The 23,763-nt window shown below is 37.4% G+C and overlaps 1 protein-coding gene across 1 annotated transcript in view; it reads left to right on the forward strand.

Moving 5' to 3' along the window:
• The first annotated feature begins 1,596 nt into the window (after window positions 1–1,596).
• The window catches only part of LOC137403609 (centrosomal protein of 290 kDa-like), a 73,672-nt gene continuing 51,505 nt past the window's right edge, over window positions 1,597–23,763 (forward strand). The window contains exons 1-17 of the mRNA XM_068089579.1: window positions 1,597–1,704; window positions 1,868–2,018; window positions 2,606–2,661; window positions 2,773–2,925; window positions 4,064–4,126; window positions 4,579–4,731; window positions 5,667–5,849; window positions 9,281–9,370; window positions 10,159–10,281; window positions 11,979–12,096; window positions 12,323–12,435; window positions 15,128–15,270; window positions 16,785–16,921; window positions 17,845–17,974; window positions 20,511–20,646; window positions 22,369–22,534; window positions 23,188–23,261. Of these exons, the coding sequence (XP_067945680.1) occupies window positions 1,597–1,704; window positions 1,868–2,018; window positions 2,606–2,661; window positions 2,773–2,925; window positions 4,064–4,126; window positions 4,579–4,731; window positions 5,667–5,849; window positions 9,281–9,370; window positions 10,159–10,281; window positions 11,979–12,096; window positions 12,323–12,435; window positions 15,128–15,270; window positions 16,785–16,921; window positions 17,845–17,974; window positions 20,511–20,646; window positions 22,369–22,534; window positions 23,188–23,261 (2,097 nt within the window). The remainder of the gene's footprint in view (window positions 1,705–1,867; window positions 2,019–2,605; window positions 2,662–2,772; window positions 2,926–4,063; window positions 4,127–4,578; window positions 4,732–5,666; window positions 5,850–9,280; window positions 9,371–10,158; window positions 10,282–11,978; window positions 12,097–12,322; window positions 12,436–15,127; window positions 15,271–16,784; window positions 16,922–17,844; window positions 17,975–20,510; window positions 20,647–22,368; window positions 22,535–23,187; window positions 23,262–23,763) is intronic.

The following is a 23,763-nucleotide window of genomic DNA, read 5'->3' on the forward strand; positions in this document are numbered from 1 at the left end:
AAACCCAATAAATAAAGGCTTTCCTTTGGATTTAAATTAAATCGCTAGGAAGTTCTACCTCGTCTGAGGTAAGAGACAGGTAGGAGTAGGAATAGCTACAGACTTTCCCCTAGCGTTTGTCTGTGTTCAAGGATGGTTGTCTTTAAAACAAATGTAACTACAATCCTTTAATTCTCCAAGAGATTGGTGGCTTGATTTTCAATAGTATATAAAGTTTCAACCCTTTAAATTTATTTACGTTCTTTCAAATATACAAGGCCCAATTGCTCTTTTCTTGAGTGACTCTGTTCTTTCCCTTCAAATTACATACTCATAAAACGTGTTGCCTCGCTCTGGAGCATCTTAAGTAGTTGCACATATTCCTCCACTCTTAATTTACACATCACAACGACTTATTTCATCTTCGGTCAGCATAGGTTCTTATATGCGACCAATTTTATTTCAGGTGGTGCTGAACTAAAAGTTCGTTTAATCATTCCGAGAGTCCGAGCAGCTTCTGAATACTCTTTAGCAACATACACAATTAAATTAGAGGTTCTAATTACTCTTAAATGATTGATATTATTGACCGTATTTAAAATTACATTTTTCAATCCATATTGTAGACTGAGTAGTAAAGATTATTACGAAACACTTATATATACATTGTTGAAGGTTTTCAAACTGTAAAATTAGAAAGAAAACTAAAACAGATAAAACTGTCAAATCACTACAAATATAAAGAAAATAGTTGTTATTTAAGTCTTTAATTGAACACAATGTGTATCACAACGCAACAAATTATCGACTCGAAAAATCGTCCAAAAGTTGTCCGTACTAAAGCCTCAATAATTCTATCGGATATGACCTAACCGTACTGTGAGGTCATTTGATTAGGTTGTGGAGTTTTTCTACGCTACTTCCAATGCAAATTATTCCAAGCTAAGTGTGTGCAACAGACAGTTGCATTTGTGAATTTGACATTAAAAATTTTAAGTCATTTTATAAATTGACATATCCTTATAAAAATAATTAAAATTTTGTGGACCTCATTACTTACGTTTGTAAGTTATTTAGCCTGCGCTCTCATAATTTATACTACTTCAAAAATGCACGACAGTTGCTGCATTCAGATACGGGGTAAACTATCATTGAGCCAAATCTACAAAAGGCTTTATTAGAAACCGCTTGGTGATTTCGAAGTACTGCCTTTCTACAAAGCTGAATTCAACTGGTAATCAAAGATAATGTCTACTCATTTATTCAAACATATATATTATTTGTTGTTACTATTGAGCATATGACTTAACACCTTTATAGCAAACCCTTTACCGTGTCTGAAACTTTGTCTGTCATACTATTTTATCAACTCCCAAACCTTATAGGCCTAACAAAAGTGACAATCTAACCACAGATACAAACCTCAGTAGACATACCACATTAAAGCTCCACATGGGGCGACTGTAATTAACGTGAAGAAAAAGCATTTTAAATCTCATATATTTTTATCAAACAATAATTTAATAATATGTAAAGCATAATGTTCGAGCTGCCATCCACGCTCGGTAGTTTCGTAACTTTTTCTTTTAGAAACTGTGGCCAAGTAACCAGCGCATAATGGCTCCCAACATTGATTGGGAGGCCATCATGGCTGCTAATGCTGAGGAAATTCAAGAGTCTGAAGATGAAAAGCTAGTCGCGGACTGGTGTGACAAACTATCTGCGGTAAGTGACAAGTAATACGTGCATGATAATGCCTCTGCACCTACCAGATCAATTCATCATTAGCTATATAAAGTTGAGATATTTACATTAGTTATGTTAATGCATATATAAATGCTAACCAATTTTTATCATTGTTTCACAAATTTGTGATACGTTTTTCTAGATGGACGTGTCTGAAGTTACAGAGGAAGAAAAAATTCGAAAAGCATTTATTTTAGTGCAAACTTTAATGTCACGTAAAGCTATGGAAGCAGATTTGTACAAAGAGGAAAATGAAGATTTGGTAAAAACAGTGAAAGAGCTTGAAACAAAAGGTAAGTTGCTGGTTAAGTAACTTACCTTTTGTTAAGGTAAGTTGCTGGAATGAACTTATTGCCACTTATTCTATGAATCTCTCCCACGAACCATCACTATTAGAGGAGAGCAAGAAATGGCGTTGGCGAAGAAGAACTAATTGTGTCGTGAAGTGATGGAGGGCAGCTATCCAAAGCTGGTGTTTGGTGAGCATGGTGCATGGTTCATGAGAAAGATTCATAGAAAAGATTAATTTATGTATCGAGAGTGCAGTTGAGAGTTTGTGAAGGTGGTGATATACAACCCATTATGAGAGGTAGAGCTATGTTAGTAACTTTATTCATACAACAGATATGACATGCAGGCTGAAATTTGATGTTCATTAATCTAGAAGTAAATTCTAGATGTAGCCTAGTCTCAGAATTAACAAAAATTCAAAATATCTACATAGAAGGATACCTTAATCTGATATTTCAGTCTTCATGTCGTATCAGCATTATCAATCAAAGGATATAGTTTATCATTGAATGGCCAACAAATAAACTCTTCATAGGAAGGTTGATAAATAAATCAAAACAATTTTTGCATTTAACCATGTGAATTTCAGAACGGCAGCAGAAGAATGAAATCCATGTCCTTGACCAGGAACTCGTCAAGTTAAAGGTATGATATAAAATATTTGCTTATTTACAACGTAAGCTAAAGTATAAACAAAAGTTTTTTGTATTGTCGGGCCATAAATTACTTTGTGTTAGTTTCTCATGTATATTTTAGAAATTGACCGGTGACGCTCCAGGAGGGAACATAGATCATATGAGAATTATTCGTCAAGAACTAGATGATACGGAAAGAGAACGGGATATGATGAAGTCAGAGCTGACTGAGAAAGAACGAATGTTAGAGAGAGAGAGAACCAACAATGATCAGGTTTGACTTCGCACCATCCCATTCAATTAACTTTTTATATCAATTCACTACCTGCTAGAAATGCCTATGTTATGGACCCATGCTAGGGATGCCTATGTTATGGACCTATGCTATGGACCCATGCTATGGACCTATGCTAGGGATGCCTATGCTGTAAACCCATGCTAGGGATGTCTATGCTATGGACTCATGCTAGGGATGCCTATGGTAGGGATGCCTATGCTATGGACCCATGCTAGGGATGCCTATGCTATGGACCTATGCTAGGGATGCCTATGGTAGGGATGCCTATGCTATGGACCCATGCTAGGGATGCCTATACTATGGACCCATGCTATGAACCCATGCTAGGGATGCCTATGTTATGGACCCATGCTAGGGATGCCTATGGTAGGGATGCCTATGCTATGGATCCATGCTAGGGATGCCTATACTATGGACCCATGCTATGAACCCATGCTAGGGATGCCTATGCTATGGATGCCTATGTTATGAACCCATGCTAGGGATGTCTATGCTATGGACTCATGCTAGGGATGCCTATGGTAGGGATGCCTATGCTATGGACCCATGCTAGGGATGCCTATGCTATGGACCTATGCTAGGGATGCCTTTGGTAGGGATGCCTATGCTATGGATCCATGCTAGGGATGCCTATACTATGGACCCATGCTATGAACCCATGCTAGGGATGCCTATGCTATGGATGCCTATGTTATGAACCCATGCTAGGGATGCCTATGCTAGGGATGCCTATGTTATGGACCCATGCTAGGGATTCCTATGCTAGGGATGCCTATGCTAGGGATGCCTATGTTATGGACCTATGCTAGGGATGCCTATGCTATGGACCTAACTAGAATTTTTAGCAAGTACAATGTTAAAGACATCTCTTAACAATAAATAGACAAATTAGTAGTACAGAGGCTATGCTTAGGGTTATGCTGCCTCGGTCTATCACCTTTTGTAAAACGGTCTCATGATGCTGATAATAACTTTCATGGTTTGTTATTTAGCATTCGCATAATTTGTTATGGAGACTGTTTGGCCGGGCTGTTGGAATCACAAGCGTTACAAGACAATGTATTTTTGGATGATTTCCAACCGCTTCTTCAGAATAAACATTGTTTGGTTACAGTTTCAACAAAAGATAAAAAGGCTGGAAGAGGAGTGTGCCAGAAATGAGCATCTTCAACGAGATGTAAGATAAATTACTGAAACAAACATATTGTTGTACATAGATATTTTTTCAATTATAATAGTATTGTAAAAGTAGCTTTTAAACTTTCACTATGGCAGTTGTTATTGAGTGAGTTGCAGCGGGTTGGAGCCCAAGCTGGTTAAGTTAAACAAACATTTGAGCAACTCTTTTGGTGGTTCATCGAGAAGAATTGATAGCGTCTGGCATCTTTCAACTATGATATGACATCATTTAGGGAAGTTTAAAAAAAATCACTGATTCATGACTAAATGGAGGCCAATCTTTACTCTCAATGTGAGTTTATATCTAAATGGAGGTGAGTTAGTATTCTCTACGTATGTTATTATCTAAAACATAGCCTATATAATAATTCACATAACTCAATAAATTAGTATGCCTTGTTCTTTTACTAATGTAAAATTGTATGTATTGTTTCATGCGCGTGATTACAGGTTGAAATGCAGAGGAATGATATAAATATGTACATTCAAAGACTAAAAACTGTAACGGATGCTGGTGACAGTCGGAGCCACGACGATCTCCAGCTGCGAGAGAAACTGCAGGCTAAGACCAAGGAGCTTCTCGAGCTCAATGATGAATATCTGGTGAGTCTGACTCACCCGATAGACTCACCATAGTACAATCACTGCTGGTGTTTAGTCGTGAGGCTCAAGTACTACTTGATTAGTTCACTTAACTTCTGCTCAGATCTGTTTGGAAATAGAGTATGAAAAAGATGATGCTTCATTCTACTACTAGATCCTAACTTGTGTTCGCCACTCTCTTTTCTCAGCTCTGAGGTCTCCTTCCATTTCTCATTTCATTCTCTTCCTCATATTATCATCGCTCAGTTCCTAGCTCACATGTTCAAACACTGAAGTTGTTTTCCTTTAAGTTTACCTTTTTGATCACTTTTGTATCTCATTTTTCCTTTTATCTATTATATGACTGATGCTGAGGCAGTGTTGAGTGTAGTATTATCTTGGGAGACTTGGATTGGCTTATGTGCATGGGGAGGGGAGGTGCTACTCCACCTGGTGTGAATGGGGAGGGAAGGTGCTACCTATCCTGGTGAGGAGGGGAGGTGCTACCCTTCTGGTGGGGAGGGGAGGTGCTACTCCGCCTGGTGTGAATGGAGAGGGGAGCTGTTACTTATCCTGGTGGGGAGGGGAGGTGCTACTCATCTTGGTGTGAATGGGGAGGGGAGGTGCTACCTATCCTGGTGGGGAGGGGAGGTGCTACCCATTTTGGTGGGCATGGAGAGGGGAGGTGCTACTCATCCTGGTGGGCATGGGGAGGGGAGGTGCTACCCATCCTGATGAGAATGGGAAAAAAAGCGCTACCCTATGCAGTCAACAGTGAAGTAAGTTATTAAAAAGGAGTTGTCAAAATCATATTAAGTTATGGATTGTGTTGGGTACTCAATCTCCTCACAGCTTCAGACACAAAATATAAAACTGAGCCTACAATGAAGACAGTCTTTAAACTATGTACTTTTTACTTATGAGTGTAAAATTAACTTGAGAGTTGCTGCCTCTAGAACCTGATCACCCGCAATCGAGACCTAGAAGACAAGCAGCGAGATATGGAGCAGAAGTACAATGCTGCCATTCTTGATATGAACCGCATCACAGAGGACTTTATCAAGCAGAGTGATGTCATCAAAGGAAATGATGCCGTTCTGGACAGTCTTCAACGGGAGAATGAGTTGCTTAAAATGCAGGTGAGAAAAGATTGTTTTGTTTAAAGTTTGTTTTTTTAAATAATTTTTGTATATAATATTCTACACTATTAATATAAATTATTTATATCTTAAATGAATTATATATTTAAAGTAGGTATAGAGCTGTACACTAGAGGGTGAAACAAAGCCTGTGTTACAGGTTTTTAAAGTAGGTATAGAACTGTGCACTAGAGGGTGAAACAAAGCCTGTGTTACAGGTTTTTAAAGTAGGTATAGAACTGTGCACTAGAGGGTGAAACAAAGCCTGTGTTACAGGTTTTTAAAGTAGGTATAGAACTGTGCACTAGATGATGAAACAAAGCCTGTGTTACAGGTTTTTAAAGTAGGTATAGAACTGTGCACTAGAGGGTGAAACAAAGCCTGTGTTGCAGGTTTTTAAAGTAGGTATAGAACTGTGCACTAGAGGGTGAAACAAAGCCTGTGTTGCAGGTTTTTAAAGTAGGTATAGAACTGTGCACTAGAGGGTGAAACAAAGCCTGTGTTACAGGTTTTTAAAGTAGGTATAGAACTGTGCACTAGAGGGTGAAACAAAGCCTGTGTTACAGATTTTTAAAGTAGGTATAGAACTGTGCACTAGAGGGTGAAACAAAGCCTGTGTTACAGGTTTTTAAAGTAGGTATAGAACTGTGCACTAGATGGTGAAACAAAGCCTGTGTTACAGGTTTTTAAAGTAGGTATAGAACTGTGCACTAGAGGGTGAAACAAAGCCTGTATTACAGGTTTTTAAAGTAGGTATAGAACTGTGCACTAGAGGGTGAAACAAAGCCTGTGTTACAGGTTTTTAAAGTAGGTATAGAACTGTGCACTAGAGGGTGAAACAAAGCCTGTGTTACAGGTTTTTAAAGTAGGTATAGAACTGTGCACTAGAGGGTGAAACAAAGCCTGTGTTACAGGTTTTTAAAGTAGGTATAGAACTGTGCACTAGAGGGTGAAACAAAGCCTGTGTTACAGGTTTTTAAAGTAGGTATAGAACTGTGCACTAGATGGTGAAACAAAGCCTGTGTTACAGGTTTTTAAAGTAGGTATAGAACTGTGCACTAGAGGGTGAAACAAAGCCTGTGTTACAGGTTTTTAAAGTAGGTATAGAACTGTGCACTAGAGGGTGAAACAAAGCCTGTGTTACAGGTTTTTAATGTAGGTATAGAACTGTGCACTAGAGGGTGAAACAAAGCCTGTGTTACAGGTTTTTAAAGAGTTACTCTCATCAAATTTAAAAAAGTTTTATCACAAAGTTTAGATATTTATCTATCATTTAAGGTTTTGTTGTTGTTTTATGTGATCTGACTGCCAGGATGTTTCAAGGTTAAAATTGGCAGAACTTGATCGCGGTTTAAACGCTCAGAAGAGAAAGGCCTTTTCAAAAATGATGTCAGTAGTCGTTTTTCCTGTCGTCCCTCTTGTTATGACATCAGCTATCACATTTAAGTTGCAGTGTTTCGAGTCTCTATTGATATGTATTATATTTTGTATTTGCTGTAATTGTTGGAATAATTCTTCAAATCTAACTTCAGATACATTTCTATAAATGTTTTAAATAAATTAAAGATAGTTGGTTAGAAGTTGTCCTATCTTTTTCTTCTAAATGCTGTGTAATCACGTAAGTACTTGATGCCAATGAGACTGTATATTTATCACTTATAGACAATATGTATGACTAACTACTGATCTTAGTTTTGGAGAAGTCTAGGCACATATTTTCCTTTTGAACATTTTAACCGCAATCAAGTATTACTGAGTTTAAATTTTAAAACTTTCTGGCAGTCAGATCTCTTTAAACAACGAACAGAATCTCAAATGGTAGAAAAATATCTTTTTTGATAAAATTTTTTAAAATTTCAAGTGAGAACCCTGTAAATGATATCAGATGTTTTCTTATATACCTCTACAGTAAATTGAACAATTCTATTACACTCTCAAAGTATTACATAACAGTATTGAGTACATTTTGTATCATTTAGCAACATGAAAGTGGGCATGCTGGCTGTCAGACTGCTGGATGTCAGGCTGGTTATCCGAGGCGTTAGGCACTGTTTCCATGATCTTAGTATTATCACGAAATTGTTGCATTCTTTATTACTCTTAGGTAAGCTAACATGGTTTGCACCGCTAAATAAAAAAAACTTAATTCACGATTAATTCAAATTATCATTTATTATGTATAAAAGTATATCTCAAAATAAATATAGGAACTAATAATAATTAAAACTAAATAATAGGAACTAATAGAAATTAATAATGTAGGAAACTTTAAGTAACTTTAAATAATTAAAAACAATAAATATTATATTAAACCCAGTGATTTATTCACACTGCTTCTACTCTGAAAGATCTAAAATTATTATCTGATGAGAGTCGACCTACGTATATCTGCGTGAAAAACATTTGTAGTGATCAACTAACAGCTAAGCACTTTTTATATTATATATTATGTATACATACCATTAAAGCTCTAATTGATTGCCACTCCTATTTGACCACCACTATAGGAGAAAGGTTGAAAAATAGAGCGCCTTGGCGTTCAAGCAGAGGTTTTACGGTATATATTATATATTATCATATACACATGTATAGCATCTTATACTAAGTTGGTGTCAGTCCTTAATTTATTAGGACAAGGTGTCTGCTGATATACTATATAAGAGGATGCAAATACTAGGAAGGCGGACTTTGTAATATGTAAATAGCTGTAATCACCAAACCTAAAGATGTAATATTTTGCGTATCTTCAGTCGACTGCCAATAGCATTGCATCACATCATGATTGTAATATCTAGTCGTACTTAACAATAGACAATTCCAGATTGAAGTTTAATCAACGATGGATTATTTTTATTGCTTTATTTAAGCGTAGACGATAAACAAAACTTTCCGACTGGAGGTCAATCATTTCGGTCTTGTGATCATAACAAGAAGATAACTCCAACACATACGTATATACATAAATTGTATTAGATTTACTTTACACAGTACTACAATGATGTCACCACGTTGCTCAAGAACAGACAAATATTATGTGGATAATTTGAAGGCCTTGTGTAAATCCAATTTTGTGTTGGATTTGAATTTTAAAGAAAGTTACCTGCATTTGAGGCACAGCCCTACGCTTAGCATTCTACTTTCAGCTCCCGTGTGTGATAATCAGTTAGTTCTGCTGCAGGAAACATGCAAACGCCTCACGAATATTGCAAGAAAACTAGACATTAATATCTTGCTGAGAGCAAGAACAACAACAGCCTCACTAGACCAATATATCCAAAGAGAATTTTAGGTTTGCTCAGTTTAGTTGTAGCACAAACTCTAACAAAGCTGATATTTATTATAGAGAATAAGTTGTGGAGTTGGTCCTGTTCAGTTATATAGCTAGTCAGAATCTTTGCTAGATGACAGTCCATAGGTAATCATTTTATCAGGTTAAAGACATGACGGACCAGGTGAAATCTAAAGGTGATGCTGAAGATGAAATTATGGTGGCTGTAAACAACAAGGTCGAAGAATGGAAGGTTAGTTTGTTACACTCTGCTACGACTGTCTATTATGCTTATGAACATTTCCTTGATATGCCATTCTCTTTCTGAAGTCAGCATTCAGTGATTTTCTCTTAGTTATTTTCTTCCTGTAGCGACATGGAGTTAACACTTTGCCCTAGTCGTTCTCTTCCTGTAGATAGCATTAAGTAATTCTATTGTCTTGGTTGTTCTCTTCCTGTAGTGAGCATTAAGTAATTCTATTGCCTTAGTTGTTCTTTTCCTGTAGACAGCATTAAGTAATTCTGTTGCTTTATTTATTTTCTTCCTGTAGTCAGCATTCAGTAATTCTTTTTCATGGCTGATGCTTTTTGCTAAGTTTTAAAATGTAACCGAGTCACCACGTAGCTATGTGAATGGTCCCTGGTGTTTAAAGCAATGGTTTATGCAAGAATTTACCTTCAAAGAGTTATCTATCCTTGCTGATTATAGCGGTAACAATAACAACGATAAGCTATTAACATGGGTTGGGGAGCACAACTCTATCAGTGTTTACTTTTATGCATGCTTTCTATGTATGAAACTATTATTATAAGCATAGCTTGCAGAGAGTTGTTACCAGCCATATGAAACATGGGCAGTTTTGTGGTGAAATATCTTTAGATAGCTTACCTACCATGCTTTTTCCTGTGAGTGTGTACATACATGTAACTTATTTCATGTATCTGAAATAGTTGAGAGATGGCCTTTAATCAAACTGTCAGCTGAGCAAGTAAGTAGTCAGACTTCTACAGTTTTAATCATTTTATTTTCTGTTCATGTAGAAAGTGCTAGCTAAGAAGGATGCCGAGCTTCTAGAGTACAGGGAACAGGTGTTGCAACAAAAAGAGCAGATAATTGCGATGTCTATGGATAGTGAGAGAACGAAGTTGTCTGCTCTTGAACAGGTAGACAACATTGTGTTTGCAATCAGTTGTTGATTGTGTTTGCTTAGGTTGGTATTGAGTAGGAGCAATAGAATGTATGTAGTTGTAGGGTAGAAATAGTATGTTTAGTTGCAGCTTATATACAGGTCTATATAGGTATATATACAGCTTATATACAGCTTATATAGGTCTTCAAGGATGAACTTACGGTGTTTTTCTATAATTTCTATTGTGTTTTGATGTTTGAGAAGATCAGATTCCCGGGATGTTTCAAGATTAAAATTGATAGAACTTAATTGCATTGAAAACACTCAGATCAAGCGAAAGTGCGATTATGACGTCTACAATTGCAAAGAGACCAAGATATCAGAGACGCGTAATGCTGCTCTGATATTAGCCGATATCGACTAGAATAACAACTATTGACGTCATTTTGCACAGAATTTCCTTCTGAGCGTTTTAATCGCGATCAAAATTGATTGATTTTTAATCTAGAAACATCCTGGCAATCAGATTTTTGCAATAAAATTTAAAAAATTTTGTGTAAACTCATCTTTAAACATCTAGTATAAATCAAGTACACTTTGGCCAGAGTTATCTGCTCCTTTTTTTAATAAGGACCAGAGTTATCTGCTCCTAGACTAATAAAAACAAGTTTAATGTTGAAATGCTTACTAGGCATCCATTACAATCTTCTGTGAAAACATTGTTAGTTTTTGATAAACATTCCCGATGTTTTATCATGTCAGAGTTTAAATGTCAGAGTTTAAATGTCAGAGTTGACAGACTTTTGTAATGGAGTTTTGGTTTTGTAAAAAACTTAAATTTTGGGAAACTTCAAACATCATTAATATTAACCATTAATATTGAGCCAGAAGTCCAGAAGTCATGTATGTTATACCAAGGCATTGAGGAGAGACATAAGTCATGTATGTTATACCAGGGTATTGAGGAGAGATACATAAGTCATGTATGTTATACCGGGGTATTGAGGAGAGAGACATAAGTCATGCATGTTATACCAGGGTATTGAGGAGAGAGACATAAGTCATGTATGTTATACCAGGGTATTGAGGAGAGAGACATAAGTCATGTATGTTATACCGGGGTATTGAGGAGAGAGACATAAGTCATGTATGTTATACTAGGGTATTGAGGAGAGAGACATAAGTCATGTATGTTATACCAGGGTATTGAGGAGAGAGACATAAGTCATGTATGTTATACCAGGGTATTGAGGAGAGATACATAAGTCATGTATGTTATACCAGGGTATTGAGGAGAGAGACATAAGTCATGTATGTTATACCAGGATATTGAGGAGAGAGACATAAGTCATGTATGTTATACCGGGGTATTGAGGAGAGAGACATAAGTCATGTATGTTATACCAGGGTATTGAGGAGAGAGACATAAGTCATGTATGTTATACTAGGGTATTGAGGAGAGACATAAGTCATGTATGTTATACCAGGGTATTGAGGAGAGAGACATAAGTCATGTATTTTGTACCAGGGTATTGAGGAGAGAGATATAAGTAATGTATGTTATACCAGGGTATTGAGGAGAGAGACATAAGTCATGTATGTTATACTAGGGTATTGAGGAGAGACATAAGTCATGTATGTTATACCAGGGTATTGAGGAGAGAGACATAAGTCATGTATTTTGTACCAGGGTATTGAGGAGAGAGACATAAGTCATGTGTTTTGTACTAGGGCATTGAGGAGAGAGATACACAGATACAAGTGCTCACCAAGAAGCTGAATGATGCAACCCAGGAAATGGAAGCTGACAATGTTGTAATGGAGAATCTTAGAGCTCAGCTCAAAAAAGGTAGAAGAAGATTCCATTAGTAGATTCTAGAAAAAAGCCAGCTTTAACAATACAGTTTGTTTTTCAGTTCAGCAATAGAAGTATTAAGTTATCAGTTTGCTAATAAAACTAATCTCTGACTATGTGTCTCTAAATGATTATTATATTAGCCTGAGATTTTCTAGGTGTTACCTGTAATCATCTCATAGATGTTTGAATATCAATTTGAATGTTGTATGTGTTGAAGAGTTTTCTGGGCCAGGTGCATCTGATGTGCACATAAGAAAGATCAAGGAACTCAATGCTATTGTCAAAGATAATGAAGACCGGTTGAGAATTTCTGATAAAAGGTTGCAGCAGGTGAGTGAATTCTTTTATTTGTGCATTCATTTCTGCCCTCTGCGCACTCTGCCCTCTGGACACTCTGCGCTCTGCCCTCTGCACACTCAATTGACAACCTGTTTATTTCTCATTCTGTCTATTTTCATTGCCACTGTTTATCTGTTTTAATGTAAAGGTGAAGGGCAATAAAATATCTCGTTACTCACTTTTACTTTTTTACATGTACTGTATATCCTCGAATATATATGTACTGTGTATCCTCGCATATATATGTACTGTATATCCTCGCATATATATGTACTGTATATCCTCGCATATATATGTACTGTATATCCTCGCATATTTATGTACTGTATATCCTCGCATATATATGTACTGTATATCCTCACATATATATGTACTGTGTATCCTCGCATATATATGTACTGTATATCCTCGCATATATATGTACTGTATATCCTCGCATATATATGTACTGTATATCCTCGCATATTTATGTACTGTATATCCTCGCGTATATATGTACTGTGTATCCTCGCATTTATATGTACTGTATATCCTCGCATGTATATGTACTGTATATCCTCGCATATATATGTACTGTATATCTTCGCATATATGTACTGTATATCCTCGCATATATATGTACTGTATATCCTCGCATATATATAAGCTAACTCTAAAAACCGAACTAAAACGCCGAATTTTATAGAAACATTTGCTTATAAGTAGCAGAAGAGGATTACCACATTGCGTACCACGAGCCGTGTGGAGTGGCTCAGCATAGCATCTGCGTATGGCCAAAAGCCACTCAAAATGTTTCTAATTAGTGAGTAGTTGATTAATTATTTTATTGTGTCTGTACATAAATGAAAGGAAAAAGCCATCTTCCTTCATAAAGCCAATAACAATATGTTTACTGCCCAACTTGAGCTGAGTTCCTCTTTGCAAAAACTTCATTTTCCGTCGCAATTTCTTTTTCGCGGATGATCAGTCGTGTCAGACGCATTACAACTACGGAGGTTTCACCAATTGTAGATCAATAGACTGCTGATCTGTATCTATTAAGCTATAGTACTACTGATGGTGACTATTTATTTTTAGAACTAATAATATTGTCGTAAGCTGTAGTAATAGTGATAACACATCTGACTCGAGACACGTTCAACTTGTTACCCACGGTAGTAAGAGAGGACAAAAAGTAACTTGCTGCCAGCTGCAGGGTTAGCATGGTTAGAGTTGTGGAAATTAAACTAGCATAGTGAATTTTGTTTGCGCGCTTGTATAAGCCAAACCATTATTTTGGTAACTTTTTGCATTTTAAACGTTGTTTTCTGTCGCTTGTATGGACCTTCTAAACAAATGCCGTATACAGTACATGTAGTTTTTGCACAGCTTTTGATAATGCATTTGTGTTAATACTATTACATCTCATTTAATGTTTATGTCATTAAGTTCCGGAACTGTGAATTATCTTATCACTATTCTACTATTACTTTATGAGTATATGAATTAGAGTGTATTACTGTGAGAATTATTGCTACTTTTTGACATGTTAAAAAAATCTAGGAACATTCGAATTACATATGTTGATGTTTAACTCAGTCAATGAACATTAAAATATCTCCTCAAAGTAAACTTGGTTAATAAAAGCTGTCGGCTGATAGACAGACAACTGAACGATATCTCATTTCATGCTGGTGACTGATTATTGTTACTTGTTACCTGGTATAAGGTAATGCTATATATAAGTCATATATGACTGCTCAACATAGACTTCCTCCTCAGGTGTGGATCTACTTGATGACACTGCTATCTTCAAAACAGTGTATGACATGTTCGGATGGAAGTTGTTCGCCTTGTAGCCTGGTCTAGTCTATTGCTGTCTCTGACAGCGGTTGTCTCCCACCAGCGGCCTGAGAGTTTTGAGCACCTGCCTCAAGAATTTAGCTGTTCCGAATAGCACACTTTTCTGCAACTCACTTGTGTTGATTGTTGCCGGTGTTTGGACAAACCATGGTTGGAACTGTAGTTGGCTGTACATGGCAGCACTTTTCAACCTCCTCCTCAAGTGGGAGATATTTCTCCACTTTTTCTTTTCTCTGCTGGTCATGTTTTAGTTATTTGGTACCGCTATATTTATTATAGTAGCCCTCTTGTTCTCCTCGTTCATGGCTACAATATTCATAGTTCTTTTATTCCTTTGAGGTTCACTCTAAAAGTAGCAGTGCATGAAGTACGTCTTATCAGTTCATGTCCATTTCATCCATTTTAGACCAGATAGGTGGCAAATATAGCGGCTCCTTCCACACTGTAAAATGTACAGTAAAGAAGGAGTTGTCATCATACAAAGAGTGTTTAAAAGTACAAATACACAGTTATTGAAAGCTGTTATTATAGTACATCTACGTTGTTAACGTTCCCTCATAGTCTTATATATAAATTTCTTCTAGATTTGTGTAACTTTTTGTTTTGATTGTTCTTTAGCTTGCAGGATTCTAAGTTCAAATATAAAAAATAAAGTTTTTACATTACGTACCGTCTGCTTCTTTTTGTCATAAAATTTGTTTCCTTATCAACATTTAATCAGTAATATTGATATCCTTACTGTATTCTCTTCACAACTTGTGTGGGTTTCCTTTTGATTTTCAAACCTAAAGGGTCGTTCAGCACTTATGATTTTGTGGTTTAGATGTATTTATTTGTCTAGGCGGAGCAAGATGCGAAGGAGAAGGAAAGGCAAATGAATGAGGTGATGGAGAGACTCAACGGCTATGAGAATAAAATTATAGGGCTACCTGAGGCTGTGGCAGAAATAAAAGAAGGCAAGTTGCAGATACAGATTCGAGACAGGTTGGTTATTTTTCAAAGTGTTTTACATTCATGTAGATGGATTAATAGAAATCAACTGTCAGCCATGTAGACAGAGTATTTATTATAAATTAACTTCTTTTATATCTGATTTAACAGATTAGCTCGTTAAGGAATTAATAGTTTACTACATTTGTAGTTGCTATTATCTGTTTCCTTTTTCTATTATTTTGGTTTTATTATTTCCTTAGGTAAGGTTCCACATTTGGATCCATGAATCCACATTTGAGTCAAAGCTAGTTGAGTTTTTAAAAAAAAATGGCTCATGTTACTCCACCAGGTCTTTGAATTTTATTTTTGCTTCCCAAATGTAAATGGGAGGGTCCCAACATAACTCTGGTAGTAATATTATATTATTTTTATGATGTGCACATTTGTGTAGCATTTACGGAATTGTAGAGCTGTTGTAAGGAGTTATGATGTAACATCCTGTGTTCAATCAATGATATACAGTCCCCCAAGGATAGGCGACGGCTATCATATGGGCGGGGTTTAATGATCGCGCTCTGTTAGGATTGTGCTAGCCTGGGTTTTGGAGTGAACACAATTCCCGGGGGCGGTCTCGTTGCCTTGTTAGGTTTCGAAAAACATGACTCGCTGTTATTGTGTCATTAGCTCATTCAGTCAGTAGGCCCCGCAATTCACAATAGCAAACCTTGAATTTCTACAATGTAAGGGTAACACCTAACTAAAAAAAATGGATCCATAGAAAATAAAACATTTCAAATTATCAACATTTACTAATTTTGAAATTGGTAGGTTTCGTAGTATATGCTTAAAGTTAAATAGCATTTACCCAAAATCACCCGAACAACAGACTTTTTTTCCTAGTTTTTGATTAATATTTTGCCTACCCTAATATAAAATGACAAAGTCTTTCATCGTTGTCACATTGTTTTACTTGCCCAATAAGATTGGACAGCAGTCAAAGCTGTGGAGTGTAGTTTTTATACTCAAAATCTAAATATAACACCGAATTTGAGCTATTTTACGATTGCGACTATTAATATCGTGATTGCTTGTGAATGGCAAATGACTGATCATAACGGTGACAATATTGGGCAACTATATTTATTTGACAACAAAATGAAACCAACAGATCAGTAAAATAACCACTATTGTTCATAATATTTGTAAATTTACAAGGGGCTTTATTCAGCATATTTGTTTGTTTGGGTGCCGTGTTCGGGTTCATCGCAACAGATCTCGATCATTAAGCCCCGCTCATATGATGCCCGTCGCCTATCCTTGTGGGGGCTGTATATCATTGGTTGAATATAGTCGAGTGGTAGAGCTGTTGTAAGGAGTTGTAACATTCTGTGTTGAATATAGGCAAGTGGTAGAGCTGTTGTGAGGAGTGGTAACATCTTATGTTGAATATAGGCAAGTGGTAGAGCTGTTGTAAGGAGTCGTAACATTCTGTGTTGAATATAGGCAAGTGGTAGAGCTGACCCAGAATGTCAACGGTCTTGGCAAGCCTTCTGTGTTGAATGTAGGCAAGTGGTAGAGCTGACCCAAAATGTCAATGGTCTTGGCAAACAGATTGATGACTTGGCTGATGAGAATGATGAGTTGAGAGACAGGCTAGGCCTTGACCCTAAGGAACCCATTGACCTCACAGACTTCAGAAGCCGTAAGCTCTGATTGCATAGCTAAACGTTTCTTGACTGTTTGTTGCATAGACCTGTTAACTATACTATTACTATAACTATCAAGTATAGTTAATAGGTCTATGGTTTGTTGTATGAAGTCGGCAGCTGAGGTTATCATGATAGTCCGCGCATAGTTGACTTTGGACAAAAGGAGAGTTTAATTAAATGCATGCCTGTTAGTAAGCACAGTCTCGTGTATCTTGCTTGCGTAACCCTGTTATCACCTGCGTTATTGTTATCTCTGTTATCTCGTTATTGCCTGCGTAACATAAATAGGTGTCTACTTGTTTCTGCTGATTGTTATCCAGGTACATATTGTTGTAGATTGCTCTGAACTTCTGTGAACTTGCAATGTTTGCAATGGAGTGAAATGCAAAAATATTCACTGTCTATGATGTTTGTTGATTTGTGGCCTCTATAAGTAGCTAGTTGTTATATTGCAATCGACCAATCTATTGGTTTGTATTTTCATTTTGTTCTTCACTATTTGTTTACTTTTAGCTACATATTCCTTATTGATTATACATTTTAATTTTTTCATAAAGCTTGTTGGAAAATGCTTCTAACACTTACCTTGGAAACCGTAATCAATTCCTAGCCAGTCATGCAGAGTTTGTTTGCGATTAATTTGTTAACGAATGTGAAATAAAATGAAAATGAAACGAAACTGCGCGATGGGAAATGATGTGAAACGGAAGTGCACTATGTATTTTTCCTTTTTAAATAATCCTAGAAAGGCAACTCCAAGTACATTCATATAAGTACAAAAGATAGCCTTTTTCATGAGCTAATTTTTCTATATCCCTTGATGTAATAATTATGTGCTCCATGTAATCTCATTTGATGTTCATATGCTCCTCATTATCTCATATGGTAGGTTATAGTCCAATGAAATTCCCTTTAGGTAAAATAGTAAAGAAAGAGGAAGAGCGAGCTGTGAACCAGGTCCTTCAGAAGGAGGTGGAGAAACTGGAGGAAGAGAGACTTGATCTGAAGAAGCAGATCAGAAAGCTCGCTCAGAGCACTGGACAGAGGTGGGTCAAGGCTAAAGGCTGGAATGTCTTACATCTTATTGGTTTGTGGTTCCAAGATGAGGTTATAACCGGTGAAAGTATCAATTGCTAAGTTTCCATACAGCAAAAGTCTAGTGACACCTGGGTGACAAAGGGCTACACTGAGCCGACAAGCTGATCATGTTTCCATAGAGCGGTATAGCAGAGCAGTGTTTGTACAATGCTTTATGTTAAGGCATATGTCTGCATATGAAGTATCAGGAGAGCAAGACCTCCATGCATAAGTGTGACACCACTAAAGTCGTTTCCATGACACAAATAAGACGCATAGTCTGAGTGTTCCATTTCCAAACAGCAGCACGTATGGGGGTTTGGGTCACTACGCTATCACTGTATAGAAACTTAGTATATACCTTATAAGATCAATGCTGGTTGAAGTTATAGCTAGGACAACCGTACTCACTGTACAGGACTACCAAAACTTGAATAGACGAAAGAAAAATTGTGGTTCCAGGAAACTTTGTTTGTATAACTTTGTCCATGAATCAACTAACTTTTATACCTCTTGCTCTCTGTCAATCTGCCTGTCAATCTGTCTGTCAATCTGTCTGTCAATCTGCCTGTCAATCTGTCTATCAATCTGCCTGTCAATCTGTCTGTCAATCTGTCTATCAATCTGCCTGTCAATCTGTCTGTCAATCTGTCTGTCAATCTGTCTGTCAATCTGTCTGTCAATCTGTCTATCAATCTGCCTGTCAATCTGTCTGTCAATCTGTCTGTCAATCTGCGTGGTAGTTATTATCATTCAGTTTGTAATATAGGAAAATGATGAGTTCATAGTGTGGCATGTAATTGACTTACAGATATAACTTACATGTATATATCTTATATATAGCTTATATATACATATATATATATATACTAGGTGAATGCCCGGCTATTAATATAGGTAATGGATAGTTACCTAATGAATTTGAGTAATTTTCCTGAAAATCTACATTTTTATTAAAATCCTTACTGAAACCAATGATATACAGTCCCCAAGGATAGCCGACGGCGCTCATATGGGCGGGGTTTAATGATGAAGCTCTGTTGGGATTAACCCGAACACGGCACCCGAACAAACAAATATGCTGAATAAAGCATCTTGTAAATTTACGAATATTATGAACTATAGTGGTTATTTTACTTATCTGTTGAATTCATTTTGTTGTCAAATAAATATAGTATCCCAATATTGTCACCGTTATGATCAGTCAGTTGCCATTCTCAAGCATTCGTGATATTAATAGTCACAATCGTAAAATAGCTCAAATTCGGTTTTGCATTTAGATTTTGAGTATGAAAACTACACTGCACAGCTTTGCCTGCTGTCCCATCTTATTGGCAAGGTAAAACAATGTGATACCGATGAAAGACTTTGTCATTTTATATTAGGGGTGGCAAAATATTAATCAAAAACTAGAAAAAAAATGCCGTTGTTCGGGTAATTATATTCAACTTTAGGCATATACTACGACCTTTACTAATTTTAAAATTACTAAAAGTAGGTAATTTGAAATGTTTTATTTTGAATAGATACATTATTTTGGTTAGGTATTACCCCTACATTGCAGAAATTCAATGTTTGCTATTGTGACCCGCGGGGTCTACTGGCTGAATAGGCTAATGAAACGATAACAGCGATTCGTGTTTCCTAAAACCTAACAAGGCAACGCGACCGCCCTGCGAGAGTTGTGTTTGCTCCGAAACCCAGGCTAGCACAATCCTAATAGAGCTCCATCATTAAACCCCGCCCATATGATAGCCGTCCGCTATCCTTGGGGGGCTGTATATCATTGCTGAAACAATACCCGTGTTTTGGGCCAGCTCACATGTCATAATCATTACACGTAACAGTCGTAACAGCTAGTTATCAACCCCTAGCAAGCGCTCTAAGCGTGAGTATCTTAACCAATATTAGGACTATTTGCCCGATGAATCCATTGTATTCCGTTTAGCTTAATAAATAAAGATCCGGAGGTCTCGAGATCAAATCTTGTGCCCTGCAGATTTTTTATTACTAAATTTCAATTGCTATAACGTGACACAAGGTTTAAAAAAAAACACTAAGATTTATATATATATATAGATTCAGAGAATATTAGAGAGTGGAACCAAGTACCCTACGATTGACTCTAGAAAATTAGTCATAAAAGAGCTTTATTAATAATCGTCCATCCTAGAGTTGTCCACCTTTGCAAAAATGTTGGCTCAATTATGTTAAACTTCAGCTCCAAGACATGGGCATTTCTTCTTCGCCGCCATCATACTTTCATTTTCTGTTGACAAAAACCTATCACTAGTAATTTGTTACTGATTTTTTCTACTGTGATCCCAACTGCATGCTCTACATTTACTACACGATCCCAACCGCATGCTCTACATTTATTCTTGCTAAAGTTTGTTTTAAAAGCTGTTAGGAGTTATCCATTCATACAATTAGTGCTCGCAACATGTTATATTTAATGACAATCCTTTACTGGTGGGAATAAAGGTTTATTCATTTGAATAACAGGGCTGTAGCTTTGGGACTTAGCACAGATGATGTGCATGCTATTGATGAGTACACAGAGACCCTTAAGAAAAAGAGGTCTCCATATGACGTGAGCCAGTTGAAAAAAGATGCGGAAACAGATGAACTTAAAGTTCGGGTAAATTGAGTAAGAATTCCCAGTTGACCCGCTGACCCGTGTTATTAACTATTTAAAGTGAGTTCTTTAGGTGAATTGTCATTTGGCATTATTAAGGTTCTGTGGCAACTCTATGGTGAATGCAAATACTGATGGAAATCTATGCAAGCACAACTCCTCACAGATGCCCATTCATGTTAGTTAGTCAGTGAGTTGAAGGAATTAGAGACACTTGAACTTTGCATTGCTCCGATTATGTATGACTAGTACCCTGGCTGTCTTGAGCGCAGTGAGAGAGAGTAAAGTGTGTCAATAAAGTACAGAGCATAAGTATGTGCACAATAATTCTACATCATGGAAAGTGAATGATTGGTGCTGGTGGTGCAGGTGGGGGTTGGGGTGGTGATGCTGGTGGTGCAGGTAATGCTGGTGGTGCAGGTGGTGCTGGTGGTGCAGAATGTTGCAGGTTTGAATCCTGTAAGCTACAATCCTTTTTTCCAACCTCCAAAGATGGCTTCAGACAGTTGGACACATCTCTTATTATAGTAAATATGTAAAAGCTTGTTTCTAGGATTGCTTGTATGAGTAATGGACAATTCCTACAATCGTAAGAGAGGGTTGTAAGCCATTACCTATAAGTAACCTTAGCCTGGCTTTATTGAAGACAGTTTTACAAGGAAATCACATCCTACACTACAGATACTGCTAGAGCTGATCAGTCCAGATCATTTCTGAAACTGTGATTTTCAAAGGTGTAGTTCATATGTTGTCTTAATTGTGTAGCAGGAGAGCATGTAGCTGGTGACAGTGTTGGCAGCATGTGGCAATGAGTTATGAAGGAAGAGGTGACAGTGTTGGCAGCATGTGGCAATGAGTTTTGAAGGAAGAGGTGACAGTGTTGGCAGCATGTGGCAATGAGTTATGAAGGAAGAGGTGACAGTGTTGGCAGCATTTAGCAATGAGTCGTGAAGGAAGAGGTGACAGTGTTGGCAGCATTTAGCAATGAGTCGTGAAGGAAAAGGTGACAGTGTTGGCAGCATTTAGCAATGAGTCGTGAAGGAAGAGGTGACAGTGTTGGCAGCATTTAGCAATGAGTCGTGAAGGAAGAGGTGACAGTGTTGGCAGCATTTAGCAATGAGTCGTGAAGGAAGAGGTGACAGTGTTGGCAGCATTTAGCAATGAGTCGTGAAGGAAGAGGTGACAGTGTTGGCAGCATTTAGCAATGAGTTTTGAAGGAAAAGGTTACAGTGTTGGCAGCATGTGGCAATGAGTTATGAAGGAAGAGGTGACAGTGTTGGCAGCATTTAGCAATGAGTCGTGAAGGAAGAGGTGACAGTGTTGGCAGCATGTGGCAATGAGTTTTGAAGGAAGAGGTGACAGTGTTGGCAGCATTTAGCAATGAGTCGTGAAGGAAGAGGTGACAGTGTTGGCAGCATTTAGCAATGAGTCGTGAAGGAAGAGGTGACAGTGTTGGCAGCATGTGGCAATGAGTTTTGAAGGAAGAGGTGACAGTGTTGGCAGCATTTAGCAATGAGTCGTGAAGGAAGAGGTGACAGTGTTGGCCTCATTTAGCAATGAGTTTTGAAGGAAGAGGTGACAGTGTTGGCAGCATTTAGCAATGAGTTATGAAGGAAGAGGTGACAGTGTTGGCAGCATTTAGCAATGAGTCGTGAAGGAAGAGGTGACAGTAGTATTTTGAGCTGAAAGTGGTTGTAACTTATTTTCACATTGTGCTCACTTCAGGCTCTGCAGTTGGCGCAGGAAACAGAAAAATATCAGAAAGACATGGACAGGATTCGACAGACAAATGCTGAGCTCAACATGAGAATTAAGAAGGTAGACGAGGAGAACAAACAGCTAGAGCAGAGTTTAGCTGAAGTCTTGAAGTCCATACGAGAAAAAGGAGCAGGTATATATTTTATATTTTGACAGCATATTATCATTTATTCTGCAGCAGATGTACCAAGTTCTCCAGTATGGTTGTGGCACTTTAGGAATCTTTCCCAAGGTCTCTTCAGAGCTGACCTTTAATTTCAGCTGAGGTTAAAGGTCAGCTCTGAAGAAACCTGAGAAGCCTTTTGATTTCCTTCAGATTGGCTTTACTAAACAGTAAAGTCAGCAGATATTTTACAAGGAAGGAAACACCTGTGTAATCAGTACACATGCCATAGGCTCGAGCGGTTCACATTAAAATTCTTGGTCTTTTTAAAATCTTATGATTTCATTGTTGTTTTACCTCTAAGTTTTTGTTGAAAGTTGCTCAAACTTCTATTATTCTATAATATATAAAAAGTTCATTGTTTAGTGGGTGGTCTCATGATTTTTAATTGGTGGAAGTAATGGCGCAGGAGCAGTACGTACTGCTGGTCTGTTCTGTTGCCTTCCACGTCATGTATTCATCACCACAGCTGCTCATGTGTAGAAAAGTTAAACAAATGCCAGGGCAACGGCTATCATCCAATGAACAACATTAAAATAGTTCATTGTTGTATAAATTGTACTGCATTCAATTGTTTTAAATTCAAGTTCAATTTCAACTCGTCATTACCACTATTACTCCAGAGGCGTATCATGTACTTTTAGATGGTGCGCAGTCGGTGAATGTACAGAGCCCTACTCTCGAGAGAATGTTAGCTGTATGTATACGTGTTTTCTATTTTATATCATATTCCACTTGTCATTATATTTATTGTACATGAACGCAAAGGTTGGTAAGCACTATATAGCCGTACGACGGTAAATCATCCACTAATTTGGTGATCGTCTCTAATAACAATGTTTACACTATCACAAACCTAACCGCGTTTACACCAACGAATAGTTCGTGTTAATGTTTTCGTTATTCGATGTGGTTGCGGAAATGATGGAACACTAGTCCCCCAGCAACTGTCATGAGAGATCATGGAGATCAAGTAATCTGTGACAACCAATCACCATCACCGAAGTGGTGCACATTGCACAGGCTGATACTCGGCGAACTATCGGGAAAGTTTGATGACTGCAGTTCTTTCTGACGTATCAGGCTGCCTTGATGATGCCTTCAACTTATCGCGATGGACATTGCCGACATTGGGAAGACAACTCCAACATACAGCGATATAGTTTAAACCAATCTTAAGTTAGTCTCTTCTGATTCTT

The sequence above is a fragment of the Watersipora subatra genome, chromosome 9, assembly GCF_963576615.1.
Source record: "Watersipora subatra chromosome 9, tzWatSuba1.1, whole genome shotgun sequence".
In the NCBI taxonomy this organism is placed as follows: Eukaryota; Metazoa; Bryozoa; class Gymnolaemata; order Cheilostomatida; family Watersiporidae; genus Watersipora; species Watersipora subatra.